The sequence below is a fragment of the Bubalus bubalis genome, chromosome X, assembly GCF_019923935.1.
Source record: "Bubalus bubalis isolate 160015118507 breed Murrah chromosome X, NDDB_SH_1, whole genome shotgun sequence".
In the NCBI taxonomy this organism is placed as follows: Eukaryota; Metazoa; Chordata; class Mammalia; order Artiodactyla; family Bovidae; genus Bubalus; species Bubalus bubalis.
This window is the reverse complement of record NC_059181.1, coordinates 62,500,203-62,512,753: the sequence shown is the minus strand read 5'-3', so window position 1 is coordinate 62,512,753 and position 12,551 is coordinate 62,500,203. Positions and strand designations below refer to the sequence as shown.

The 12,551-nt window shown below is 39.8% G+C and overlaps 1 protein-coding gene across 2 annotated transcripts in view; it reads right to left on the bottom strand.

Moving 5' to 3' along the window:
- Nucleotides 1-12,551, bottom strand: part of KIF4A (kinesin family member 4A) — a 131,080-nt gene that overhangs the window by 73,523 nt on the left and 45,006 nt on the right. For both annotated transcript variants that reach the window (XM_044936992.2, XM_006074201.4), the window contains exons 8-9: nt 4,173-4,289; nt 3,366-3,541 (exon numbers count right to left, since the gene is read on the bottom strand). In XM_044936992.2, coding sequence (XP_044792927.1) covers nt 3,366-3,541; nt 4,173-4,289 — 293 coding nt within the window. The remainder of the gene's footprint in view (nt 1-3,365; nt 3,542-4,172; nt 4,290-12,551) is intronic.

Genomic DNA, 12,551 nt, shown 5'->3' with positions numbered 1-12,551 from the left:
AGGTCTTCAAATGCACTATACTCCTTCCTAACTCAAGACCTTTGCAGACATGCTATATGTCTGGCACTGTTCTAAGTGCTTTATATGTATTAACTCATTTAACCCTCATAAAAACTCTATGAAGCAGGTACTATTATTATTATTATTTCTGTTTTATAGATAGGGAAACTGAGGCACAGAGAACTTGCCCAGGGTACATAGCTAGTGAGATATAGAGCCAGGATTTGAACCCGGGAAGCTTGGCTGCATTGTCAATATTCTTTCCCATTATACTTTGATACACACACTATTGTGCTTTGCAGGTGGCTCAGTGGTAAAGAAGCCACCTGTTAAGCAGCAGATGCTGATTCAATCCCTGGGACAGAAAGATCCCCTGGAGAAGGAAATGGCAACCACTCCAGTATTCTTGCCAGGGAAATCCCATTGATGGAGGAATCTGGTGGGCTACACCCCAGGGGTCACAGAGAGTTGGACACAACTTAGCAACTAAACAACAACATGTATTTCTTTTCTCTGGAATCTTCTTTCTTTTCTGCATAGATGATTCCTACTTCGTCTTTCAGATCTCAGCTCAAACGTAGTTACCTCAGGGAAGCCTTCTTCTCAGAGTAGATATTTAACAGAAGAGCCTGTTCATACTTTCACAGTGCCCTATAGTACACTATTCCAGTTTATAATACATTGCTATGATTGTGTGCTTAATGTTTGTTTGTCTCTCCCACTAGGAGAGTTCCATGAAGGCAGAAACGATCTTCTTTGCTCAACAATATATTCCAGCACAGTACCTGGCACATAATAGTGTCCAGTAAATATTTATTGTTGGAATGGATGAACAAATAAATGACCAGGAAGAAAAGCATTTCTGGCAATAGGAGTACACATGAAAGCAAACAAAGAAGCAGCACTGAATAAGGTACTTTACAATTAAAGTGATTTTGCAAACAGGTAAATTACTTATATTTTCTACAGTGAACCTTAGGAAGGAAATAAAGGACAATAAAAGGAGAAAAGACAACAGATTAAATGAGTTGTAATTATTGTCACTGAGGAGGAAGCTAGAGATGGAGTGAGCACTAGACTGTTGAGAAACACTAGATTCCCACTGGGAAGAGTACTATACCAAGAAAAGCTGACACCCTTGGCAAGGGGGTCAATCTCGCTACCTGCTATTCTGCCAGTGCTATTGAGCTGTTGCACAGTCATACTGATACCACCACAAATTCACGTTCCTAGTCAACTACTTCTTCCATTTCCAAGACTTTAAGCCTTTTGAGCTCTCTTCAATCCCTCTATGCTATCATCTGCTTGATTGCTCTTAGAAGATGACCTTGTCTCCCACTTCTCTGAGAAGAAAATGGTCATCAGGCTGATTTTGCTCAATTTCCCTTCTTGTTTATCTAAATTAGTGTCACTGTATCCTTCCTATTCTAACCTCTTTTCTTCTAGTCTTATGGGCAGGTATCCCCTCTACTGTCTAAGGTGAAGCCCTCTTTATTTGTGCAGAGGATCTCAACTAAAAGAAAACACCTTATCAACTCATTCCTATTCTCAGTCTCTCCAAGTCTATCTCAACCAGTCTCTGGTTCTTTCATATGTTGAAGTCTCTTCCATATTTCAAAAAAAAGAAAAAAACACAGATTTATATCCCTTGACCCTTGACTACCAGCTACTGTCTTTTTTTATCTTGCCTTCTTGAAAGAAGAGCCTACCAACTTCCTCCACTTCCTTGTCTAGCATTCACTGCCCATCCCATAGCAATCTGTTCCCATCATTCCCCTGACCCTCTTCTCACTGCAGTCATCAATAGCTTTCTTGGTGATTAAAAAAAAAAAAAAAATCAATGGACCTTTTTAACCCTTATCTTTACACTTCTTTGTAAATTTATACTTTTGATAGCCCTCCTTGAAACTTTCTTCCCTTGTCTTCCATGAACCACTGATTTTCTTCCTACCTGTTTGCTCTTTCTTCATCTCCCTTGTTGTCGGCTCTCCTTTCCCCCTTCCTTAAATACTGCTGTTACCCCTGAGTTCTATCTAGCCTTTGTCTCCCTTCTTTGCCATTTGCTCATTCAGCAAATATTGAGTAAGTGCCTTTAACATGCCACTTTTCGATTTCATCTACTTTGTAACATCAGGTACCATCTAAATTCTCACTTTTGTCGCTTAGTCATGTCTGACTCTTTGCGACTCCATGGACTACAGCATGCTAGGCTTCCCTGTCCATCACCAATTCCCGGAGCTTGCACAAACTCATGTCCATGGAGTCAGTGATGCCATCCAACCATCTCATCCTCTGTCATCTCCTTCTCCTCCTGCCTTCAATCTTTCCCAGCATCAGGGTCTTTTCCAATGAGTCAGTTTTTCACATCACGTGGCTAAAGTATTAGAGCTTCAGCTTCAGCATCAGACCTTCCAATGAATATTCAAGACTGATTTCCTTTAGGATGGACTGGTTGGATCTCCTTGCAGTCCAAGGGGCACTCAAGAGTCTTCTCCAACACCACAATTCAAAAGCATCAGTTCTTTGGTACTCAGCTTTCTTTAAGGTCTGACTCTTACATCTATACATGAGTACTAGAAAAATCATAGCTTTGACTAGATGGACCTTTGTTGGCAAAGTAATGTTTCTGCTTTTTAATATGTTGTCTAGGTTTGTCATAGCTAAATGCTGATGACATACAAATCTGTATCTTCAGACCTCTCTACATAAACCTGTATACCCAGCCATGTTTGAATAACTCTACTTAGATGTCCCTCAAGAGCTTCAAACTCAAAATGCCCAAAACTGAATTTCATCATTTCCATTTCCCTGTCTGACCCCTATTTTCCTCCTAAATTCCCTGACTCAATGATTGTTACTACCATTTATTCAGTTGTCCAAGCAAAAAACCTGGGGATCAACTTTGATTTTCCCTACCTACCCTTTCACATCAAATCTATAGCCACATTTGTAAGCTCTATACATTCTACCTCCTTGGGTTTTTGTTGTTGTTGTTGTTTCTATCAATAATTTGTCCCCCTTTCTTTATTGCTTCTGTCTTTAGTTCAGGCCATAGTGTTTACTTGAGTTATTATAATTCTTTAACCAGTCATATAAGGACCTTTGGGATCTGACTCCTGCATACCTCTCTTGCCCCATCTCTCACTGCTCACTTCTTTATCAGTGAAATATCCAGTGCCACCCTCTAATCTTAAATATGACCAAAAAACATGTTCATAGGAGTTACTTTAACATGTCTTCATACTAACAGAATGCTTAACCAACATCTCTAAAGTCCTGGTGGAGAAAAAGCTGAGAAATAGGAGCTCTATCATTCCACTCACATACTTGTAATTTTCCCCATCAAATGTTAAGTCCCTTCTAACCTGTTGCTTCAGATGATTAAGTTCAGCTGTCTGGGGATCAATATTAACAACAGGTTTGTTCTTGATTTTTCTTGCTCTGTCAGCATAACGAAGAGTGTTTAATGTTTCCTCTAGATTGGAGTCAGCAGGACTCACACAGGCTATCATAAGAGTGTGGCTATTACCTCCTAGAGAATCTGAAAAAGAATAATGGAAGGAAGTGAAATCCAACAAGTAGGACGTAAGCAAAGCTGTCCATTGGGTTGGAGACTTCAATCTCAGAGCTGTAAGAAAATAATTCTTAAGTATCTACAAATTTCCTATTGCATCAATATAAAAACATCAAGAATTTCTGTTGTGTAAAACGATATAGTTTAGCATGCTATTGCATGTGTCCTCCTTAAGTGAGACTGTGACGCCAGCAGTTAATCAGGTTAAAACAACCAGGGCCTGGGCCAAGTAAGTTAGGAGCCACTGTTAGGATTAAACATTCTTTGGATGCTTCCTCTGGGTAGCTTTTAACTCTTTAGGGAATTCTGCTTGTCAGCATTAATAAATACAGTAAGCAAGTTCATTTCCAGATACAAAGTGCTAAGTACAGTTGACACTCTACAGATTTTTTTGGCTCTCAAATCCATATATGAAGACATTTTTCCATTACCTTAGAAGCCTGCTTGCCAACAGGTCTCTCTCCAGTTTATCAATTGGACAGCTCTGTATGTAATAGTCCAAAAATCTGGCTTTTTATTAATATCTGTCCTATCTTTGCATTCTCATCACTATCATTCTAAGTTACTCTCTTATTTCTTAGAGGCACTTTGGGCTTACCTTGAAGCAGTCGAGTCAACTTGGAATCTCTGTAGGGCACAAAGCCACACTTTTTGTCATCTCCAAGAGCACTGATTACATTTCCCAAACATAGGAGGCCTCGGTTAATATTAATACCTAATAGTAGGAAAGAAAATTTAAATTGCTTGGTAACATCTAACATATACCTATCCTGAGAAAGAGAAAAGAATAAAGACCCCATAGAATTATTAAGTTAGCAATCTTAAGGAAACCTCTTAATCCTGTTCACTTTTCCGAGTGTCTTTTTTTTCCCCAAACAGAAAGCTCTATATAAAAGAAAAACATTATTTAAAAATCTTTAGTGTTCTTATCAAATATTCTTATGCTCTTTGAGAAACACACCATATTTTCCCTAGGTGGTATGGGTAGAAATGGGAATAAACGTAATGCTGGTAGAAACTGGTAATGTCCACTCTGATATTTTAGTTTCTTTCCATCTCTTCCTCTTTCAAACAGTTGGTCTTCCAATTAAGTAAAGTTCAAAGGGCAAAGGTGAAAGCACAAGTAAGTCAGTTGGCACTTCTTGCCCTTTTCCAAGGAAACAAAGCAGACAGACAGATAATAGATCACCATGACAACAACCACTTGTATAGTTATTTACTTTTTATACTTTCCTCTTGTTGCTTCAAATAGAGTAAACATTCTTTTCCACTTCTTAAATTCCAAGGTTTACTTTTTAAACATTGTAATAATCTCTGAGGTCCCTTGAAAGCCCTCATGGTTATGTTTATCTTGGAAAGTCTATATAGTATAATGATTACAATCATGGAAAGTCTATATAGTATAATGGTTAAATGCATGGGCAATGGTGGCTAGGTTCTAATCCTGGCTTTCTCACTGACTAGTTATGCAATTTTAGGTAAGTTCTACAGAAGGGGCAAATCTACCCACTTCATAGGTTGTGGCGGGGAGTTAATAAGATACCTTACACAAAACAAAGTTATATGATATATAAATGGCATGACGATTGTTAGTGCTATTCTACTTTACTTATTCAGCCACTGGACTCCCTTATAGGTCTATAAGATCTATATAACAACTATATCTATAAGATCCTTAACTCCAAAATTCCTTTCTGACTGCATCCTACTACCATCCTTCCGTTTCTTTCATGGATGCTGTTCTTCACCCTTATTGTGGCTACAAATTTACTGACACTCTTTCTTTCTCTTTTTCGCTGCACCACATGGCACAAAGGATCTTAGTTCCCCGACCAAGGATCGAACCTGCACCTGCTGAAGTAGAAGCGTGGAGTCTTAACCACTGGACCAGCAGGGAAATACCAACTGACTCTTTCTAATACCCTTGGTAGATCATCTTTCCTGGGCCTTAAACTACCTATTCTGAACCCTGCAGTCATTTCAGTTATACTTTCCCAAGCACTCATTAAACCCACGACCTTCTGCCATTCCCACCATGTCAATTCCCAGGCCTAGGTTAAACTAGCTGTGTGTGTGTGTGCACGTGCACATGTGTTTCTCTCTACACTGCAATGCTGAAGAAAGTTACATAATCAAATGGACTGGATTCATCCATTATAAAACATGCTATCTGACCTTGGCTGAACCCTTGGTCAATTGACCATCTTCTCTTCTTCATTCTTCCTTCACCATGGCAGCTATTCTAAACACTCATCATTTCCAAGACTGGAAATCTACCTTCACTCTATTAGTATATGATTTCAACAAATACATTATGGTGATCAATTCTTCACAAGGGCTCCCTAACTTCCCCTCTCCTCACTTCACAGTCTTTCCTTTGCTGTTACAGATTCCTCTGTTCTTCTCCTTGTTTCAGGAGGAAATAACTACCTTTATTTACCCTTCAGCCTTTGCCGGTGTTTCTATTCCCTTAATTTTCCCAGGGACCCTGGATCGTTCAATCTTCCACCTTCCTCTTAGATCTTCAATTTATTTTCCCTTTACAAATTCCTTCTTTTCAGTTTATTTACATGCTCAAATATCCCAATATATAAGGCTGAGTGCCAAAGAATTGATGCCTTCAAACTGTGGTGCTGGAGATGACTTGAGAGCCTCTTGGACAGCAAGGAGATCAAACCAGTCAATCCTAAAGGAATTCAATACCTAAAGGAAATCAATGCTGAATACACTGGAAGGACTGACGCTGAAGCTCCAATATTTTGGCCACTTGATGTGAAGAGCCAACTCATTGGAAAAGACCCTCATGCTGGGAAAGATTGAAGGCAAGAGGAGAAGGGGATGACAGAGGATGAGATGGTTGGATGGCATCACTGGCTCGATGGACATGAGTTTGAGCAAACTCCAGGAGAAGGTGAAGGACAAGGAAGCTCGGCATGCTGCAGTCCATGGGGTCACAGAGTCAGACATGACTGAGCAACTGAATGATGATGATGAAGACAAAAAAAGTTCCATCAAGCAACCATCTCTTTCTTTTCCTTCTACTGCCATTTTCCAGGGCCATTTATCCCATCCAGGATGTGAAGGAGATCCTGCTGAGATTAATCAAGCCTTACCATTGCCTGTACTAATCCTCATATTAGTTCAGTTCTTTCTCTTCTTACACCTTTTAGCCAAACAGAACATTGTGCCATCTTATTGGCCCATATCCCATCTGGGATGTGAAAGAAAGACTGCTGAGGTGTTTCAAACCTATTAAGCAAAATGTCCATCTATTACTTCACAGGAACAACAACAAAAGCCCAGATAAGCCCTGAGAAGAAATTATGGGTACTGTGATCTAAGCAAGAAGCACAGACTTAAGAATAAAAAGGCTGAATTTTTTATTCAAATGAGAGTTGGGGTTTTGGAATAGAAAGGAGCAAGGGAAATGAATGTCTCTCTGGAAAGAAATCATCACAAAAGAGTATTTGATTTCCTGTTGTTAAGAGAGAAATTCTTGACATGGATGGAGAATATATATCATAAAGACTGGGAAGAACATGTCTGAAGAGACTTAAAAGTTCTGATCAAGGATGGCTATGGAGAAAAATGCCTGGATAAAGTTGTAAGACCAAAAGTTCCTCTTCTCTCTAAAAGACTGAGAATGGATCAAGCGAGGAAAGGATCAAGAATACTATTCAATAGCTTCAGGTATTCGTTCACTAGGGCAACAAATAAATAATTGAGATTTTAACTTTAAAAGGGGACTAGAACTTCACAAGTATAATGAACACATGTTACAATAGATTTTACAACTAGATTAAAAGGGTATATTTGTCACAGGAGAGAAAAACAAGGTAGGAGAGAAAGGAGGCAGCTCTATACGAAGCAGCTCTCAACTGGGGACAATTTTGCTTCTGTAGGACTTTTGACATCTGACAAAACGTGGTCCGCTGGAGAAGGCAATGGCAAACCACTTCAGTATTCTTGCCGTGAGAACTCCATGGACATTATGAAAAGGCAAAATATAGGACACTGAAAGATAAACTTCCCAGGTCGGTAGGTGCCCAATATGCTACTGGAGATCAGTGGAGAAATAACTCCAGAAAGAATGAAGGGATGGAGCCAAAGCAAAAACAACACCCAGCTGTGGATGTGACTGGTGATGGAAGTAAAGCCCAATGTTGCAAAGAGCAATATTGCATAGGAACCTGGAATGTTAGGTCCATGAATCAAGGCAAATCAGAAGTGGTCAAACAGGAGATGGCAAGAGTGAATGAACATCGACATTTTAGAAATCAGTGAACTACAATGGACTGGAATGGGCAAATTTACCTCAGATGACCATTATATCTACTACTGTGGGCAAGAATCCCTTAGAAGAAATGGAGTAGCCCTCATAGTTAACAAGAGAGTCTGAAATGCAGCAGTTGGGTGCAATCTCAAAAACAACAGAATGATCTCTGTTCGTTTCCAAGGCAAACCATTCAATATCACAGCAATCCAAGTCTATGCCCCAATCAGTAACGCTGAAGAAGCTGAAGTTGAACAGTTCTATGAAGATCTACAAGACCTTCTAGAACTAACACCCAAAAAAGATGTCCTTTTCATTATAGGGGACTGGAATGCAAAAGTAGGAAGTCAAGAGATAACTGGAGTAACAGGCAAAACTGGCCTTGGAGTACAGAATGAAGCAGGGCAAAGGCTAACAGAATTTTGCCGAGAGAACACACTGTTCATAGCAAACACCCTCTTCCAACAACACAAGAAAAGACTCTACACATGGACATCACTAGATGATCAATACTGAAATCAGGTTGAGTATATTCTTTGTAGCCAAAGATTGAGAAGCTCTACACAGTCAGCAAAAACATGACAGGGAGCTGACTGTGGCTCAGATCATGAACTCCCTATTGCCAAATTCAGACTTAAATTGAAGAAAGTAGGGAAAACCACTAGACCATTCAAGTATGACCTAAATCAAATCAGCAGTGGTCACAGGATTGGAAAAGGTCAGTTTTCATCCCAATCCCAAAGAAAGGCAATGCCAAAGAATGTTCAAACTACTGCACAATTGCACTCATCTCACACGCTAGCAAAGCAATGCTCAAAATTCTCCAAGCCAGGCTTCAGGAGTATGTGAACCATGAACTTCCAGATGTTCAAGCTGGATTTAGAAAAGGCAGAGGAACCAGAGATCAGATTGCCAACATCTGTTGGGTCATAGAGAAAGCAAGAGAATTCCAGAAAAACACCTACTTCTGCTTTATTGACTATGCCAAAGTCTTTGACAGTGTGAATCACAACAAACTATGGAAAATTCTTAAAAGAGACGGGAATACCAGACCACCTGACCTGCCTCCTGAGGAATGTGTATGCAGGTCAAGAAGCAACAATTAGAACTGGACATGGAACAACAAACTGGTTCCAAATCGGGAAAGGAGTACGTCAAGGCTGTATATTGTCACCCTGCTTATTTAACTTATATGCTGAGTACATCATGCGAAATCCTGGGCTGGATGAAGCACAAGCTGGAATCAAGATTGCTGGGAGAAATACCAATAACCTCAGCTATGCAGATGACACCACTCTTATGGCAGAAATCGAAGAGGAACTAAAGTGCTTCCTGATGAAAGTGAAAGAGGAGAGTGAAAAAGTTGGCTTAAAACTCAACGTTCAAAAAAGTAAGATCATGGCATCTGGTCCCATCACTTCATGGCAAATAGGTGGGGAAACAATGGAAACAGTGAGAGATTTTATTTTTGAGGGCTCCAAAATCACTGCAGATGGTGACTGCAGCCATGAAATTAAAAGATGCTTTGCTCCTTGGAAGAAAAGCTATGACTAACCTGGACAGCATATTAAAAAGCAGAGCCATTACTTTGCTGACAAAGGTCCGTCTAGTCAAAGCTATGGTTTTTCCAGTAGTCATGTATACACATGAGAGTTGAACTATAAAGAAAGCTGAGCACCAAGGAATCGATGCTTTTGAACTGTGGTATTGGAGAAGACACTTGAAAGTCCCTTGGACTGCAAGGAGATCAAACCAGTCATTCCTAAAGGTAATCAGGCCTGAGTGTTCATTGGAAAGACTGATGCTGAAGCTGAAACTCCAATACTTTGGCCACCTGATGCGAAGAACTGACTCATTGGAAGAAATCTTGATGCTAGGAAAGACTGAAGGCAGGAGAAGAAGATGAGATGGTTGGATGGCATCACCAACTTGATGGAAATAAGTTTGTGCATGTTCTGGGAGTTGGTGATGGACAGGGATGCCTGTGTGCTGCAGTCCATGGTGTCACAGACAGTAGGACATGACCGAGTGACTGGACTGAACTGAACTGAGGACATTTGGTGATATCTGGAGACATTTTGGTTGTCACAGCTTGCGGTCAGGGGGAGTACTACTGGCATCTTGTGAGTCGAGGGCAAGGATGCCACTAAACTTTCTACAATGCCCTGGACAGTCCCTGCCTCCCAATATTATTGACCCAAAATGTCAATAGTGCAACAGCTGAGACACCCTGCTCTGTATGAGAAGAAAACATGTATAAGCCTAAGGCAGGTAGCACAGTTGAGAAGATTAGGGGGGAAAAAGAAGTAATATGATAGTATAGATACACTCTGCATACTCAGAGAGAAAGGGAATGATCTGTTACGGCAGTTGGTCACAAGACTTACAGGAGTAACTACTGAGAGGTGATAGGGTGAAAAGGAACTTACTTGGGAGACAGAATCTTAGCTCAAACTCTGCCTCTGGTACTTATCAATGTGTATGACCTTGGACAAGTCACTAAAACTTTCCTTTTATCCATAAAACAGGTGTAATACATACCTTACTTACCTCATGAGGCTATGATAAAAATCAAATGTGATCTATAAAGTGCTATCCACATGTAAGTTATTATTAATAGGATAGAGAAACTTAGATAATGTAGTTATTTGCTAAGTTACATGACACTGAAAGCAGAGCACCCAATACAGTTCTTATCTATTCTCATGACAATTTCTTCAGCAAAAGGATACTGCAAGAAGGAAATGGCTGCTTTGGCCTTCAAGTTGACACACATGGAAGAACTGACAGTGTAAGTGAAATGAGAATCTGGTTATAGGGGACCGAGGTGCAGGGTCAAATATCAGTACGCTAGACGTTAAGAAAACAGATTTCTAAAACTCGGGAAAAAATAGTTATGCTTCTGGTACGAAAGTCTAAAGGGGGAAAAGTATGAAAGGCTTTCAAAAAATAAAATTGTAATTATTTAGACACACATTATTCCAATAAAAATTGATATAGCGTCACAGGAATCAATGTAACAAAACCACATACAAAAAGAACACAGAGAACATTAGACGAAGTTCTGTTCAAACATAGAAGACTGACTATCAGTATTTCTTTCCCCACTAAGATACCATTAAAAGGAATTTAGAAAGTAATAACCAATAAGATCACAGAGCACAGGAGAGGAAATACCAACAGGCAAGGCAAGAGATTTCAATGTTTTTAGAGTACAGGTGGAGAGCAATAACTGACTCAGCAAGATGGAGGAGCCTCAGTCTAAAGTGCCTGCAAAGGGACAATAATGATGATGACAGTGATAATAACAGCTAAGTTTATATAGTGTTTACTACAAGCCAGATACTGTTCTAGGAACTTCATACATATTACCTCACTTAACCCTCACAGTGGTCCCATAAAGTGTGCATAAAGCATGATTATCCTTGTGTCAACAGATATAAGAGCTGAGGCACAAAGAGGTTAGCTAACTTGCCTAAGGTCACATAGCTCGTAAGTGGCAGAGTCAGGATTCAAATGAAGCAGTTGGGCTCCAAAGTCCATGATCCTAACCTCTATGCTCTAAGGAAATGAGCTCATTTGCTCTCTTAGAGGCACCAGGTACCTTGGAAAGACGAGAGACTTGAGGCTGAAAAGATGGGGTTGGTAGAAACTATATTTAAAGAAATCTTAAACTCTCAAGTCTTCCCTCCAGAGCCATGTGACTACTGTATCCCCCATTCTCAATCATTCCTAGTCTACTTAATGGGGTAGCCTTTCCAAAACCCATCCATTAAATGTTGGTATTCTCTTTGGACAGTCTTCAGGTTTTTGCTTACTATATACATTCTTCCTGGGTTACCTCATCCTTGCCTAGAGTTCCAATAAATATCTGTATTAATGACTCCCTCAAATCTGCATCTCCAAACCAGACCGCTTTCCTGTTGTCCAAAGCTATATTTTATCTGTCGACTGAATAACCTCCAGTGGGCTGTGCACAGATGACATTGCATAACACAGACCTGAACAACACAGAATTCATCTTTCAGTGCAAATCTATTTCACTTTCAGCACTGTTCCTTTTCATTGTCTCACCATCTAATCAGTCACCCAATAAACAGCAAATCTGAGATATCCTGGACTCTCCCACTTTTCTCAGCTCATACATTCGAGTCCTTTTCATCATTTAGTGAATATGTTAAATATTCTAGGCACTGTGCTAGGCTTTAGAGATACAAAGATGAATAAGTCACAATCCCTACTTTTAAAGAGTTACAAATATAAAGGGAGAGAGACACACCAACAAAAAATAATTGCAAATATAATATTAAAGGAAAAGATAAAGATAGTACAAATGAGTTTTAATAGGAGGGACTTGAATTGTGAAGAATGACTAGGACAATGCTGATGGAGGAGGGAAGAGTACAAAAAAAGATTGTAAGGGCATTCCAGGCAGAGAAGTAACATATGTCAAGGCACATATTTGTGAGAGAGGGCATCATACACTTAGGAAGTACAGGTAGTTCAATAGGAAAACAGTGCAAGTTACGAAGTAAAGAGTAACAAATAATGAGGCCAGAGGACAATTAGGGGCAGATCATAAACAGCATATGTCATGCTCGGGTATCTGTATTTACCCTGTAGAACAGTGGTTTTCAAATTGTGGTCCTGAGGACCTTAGAGATACTTGAGGGACCCACAAAAATACTGTAGAGTTTCTGTAAT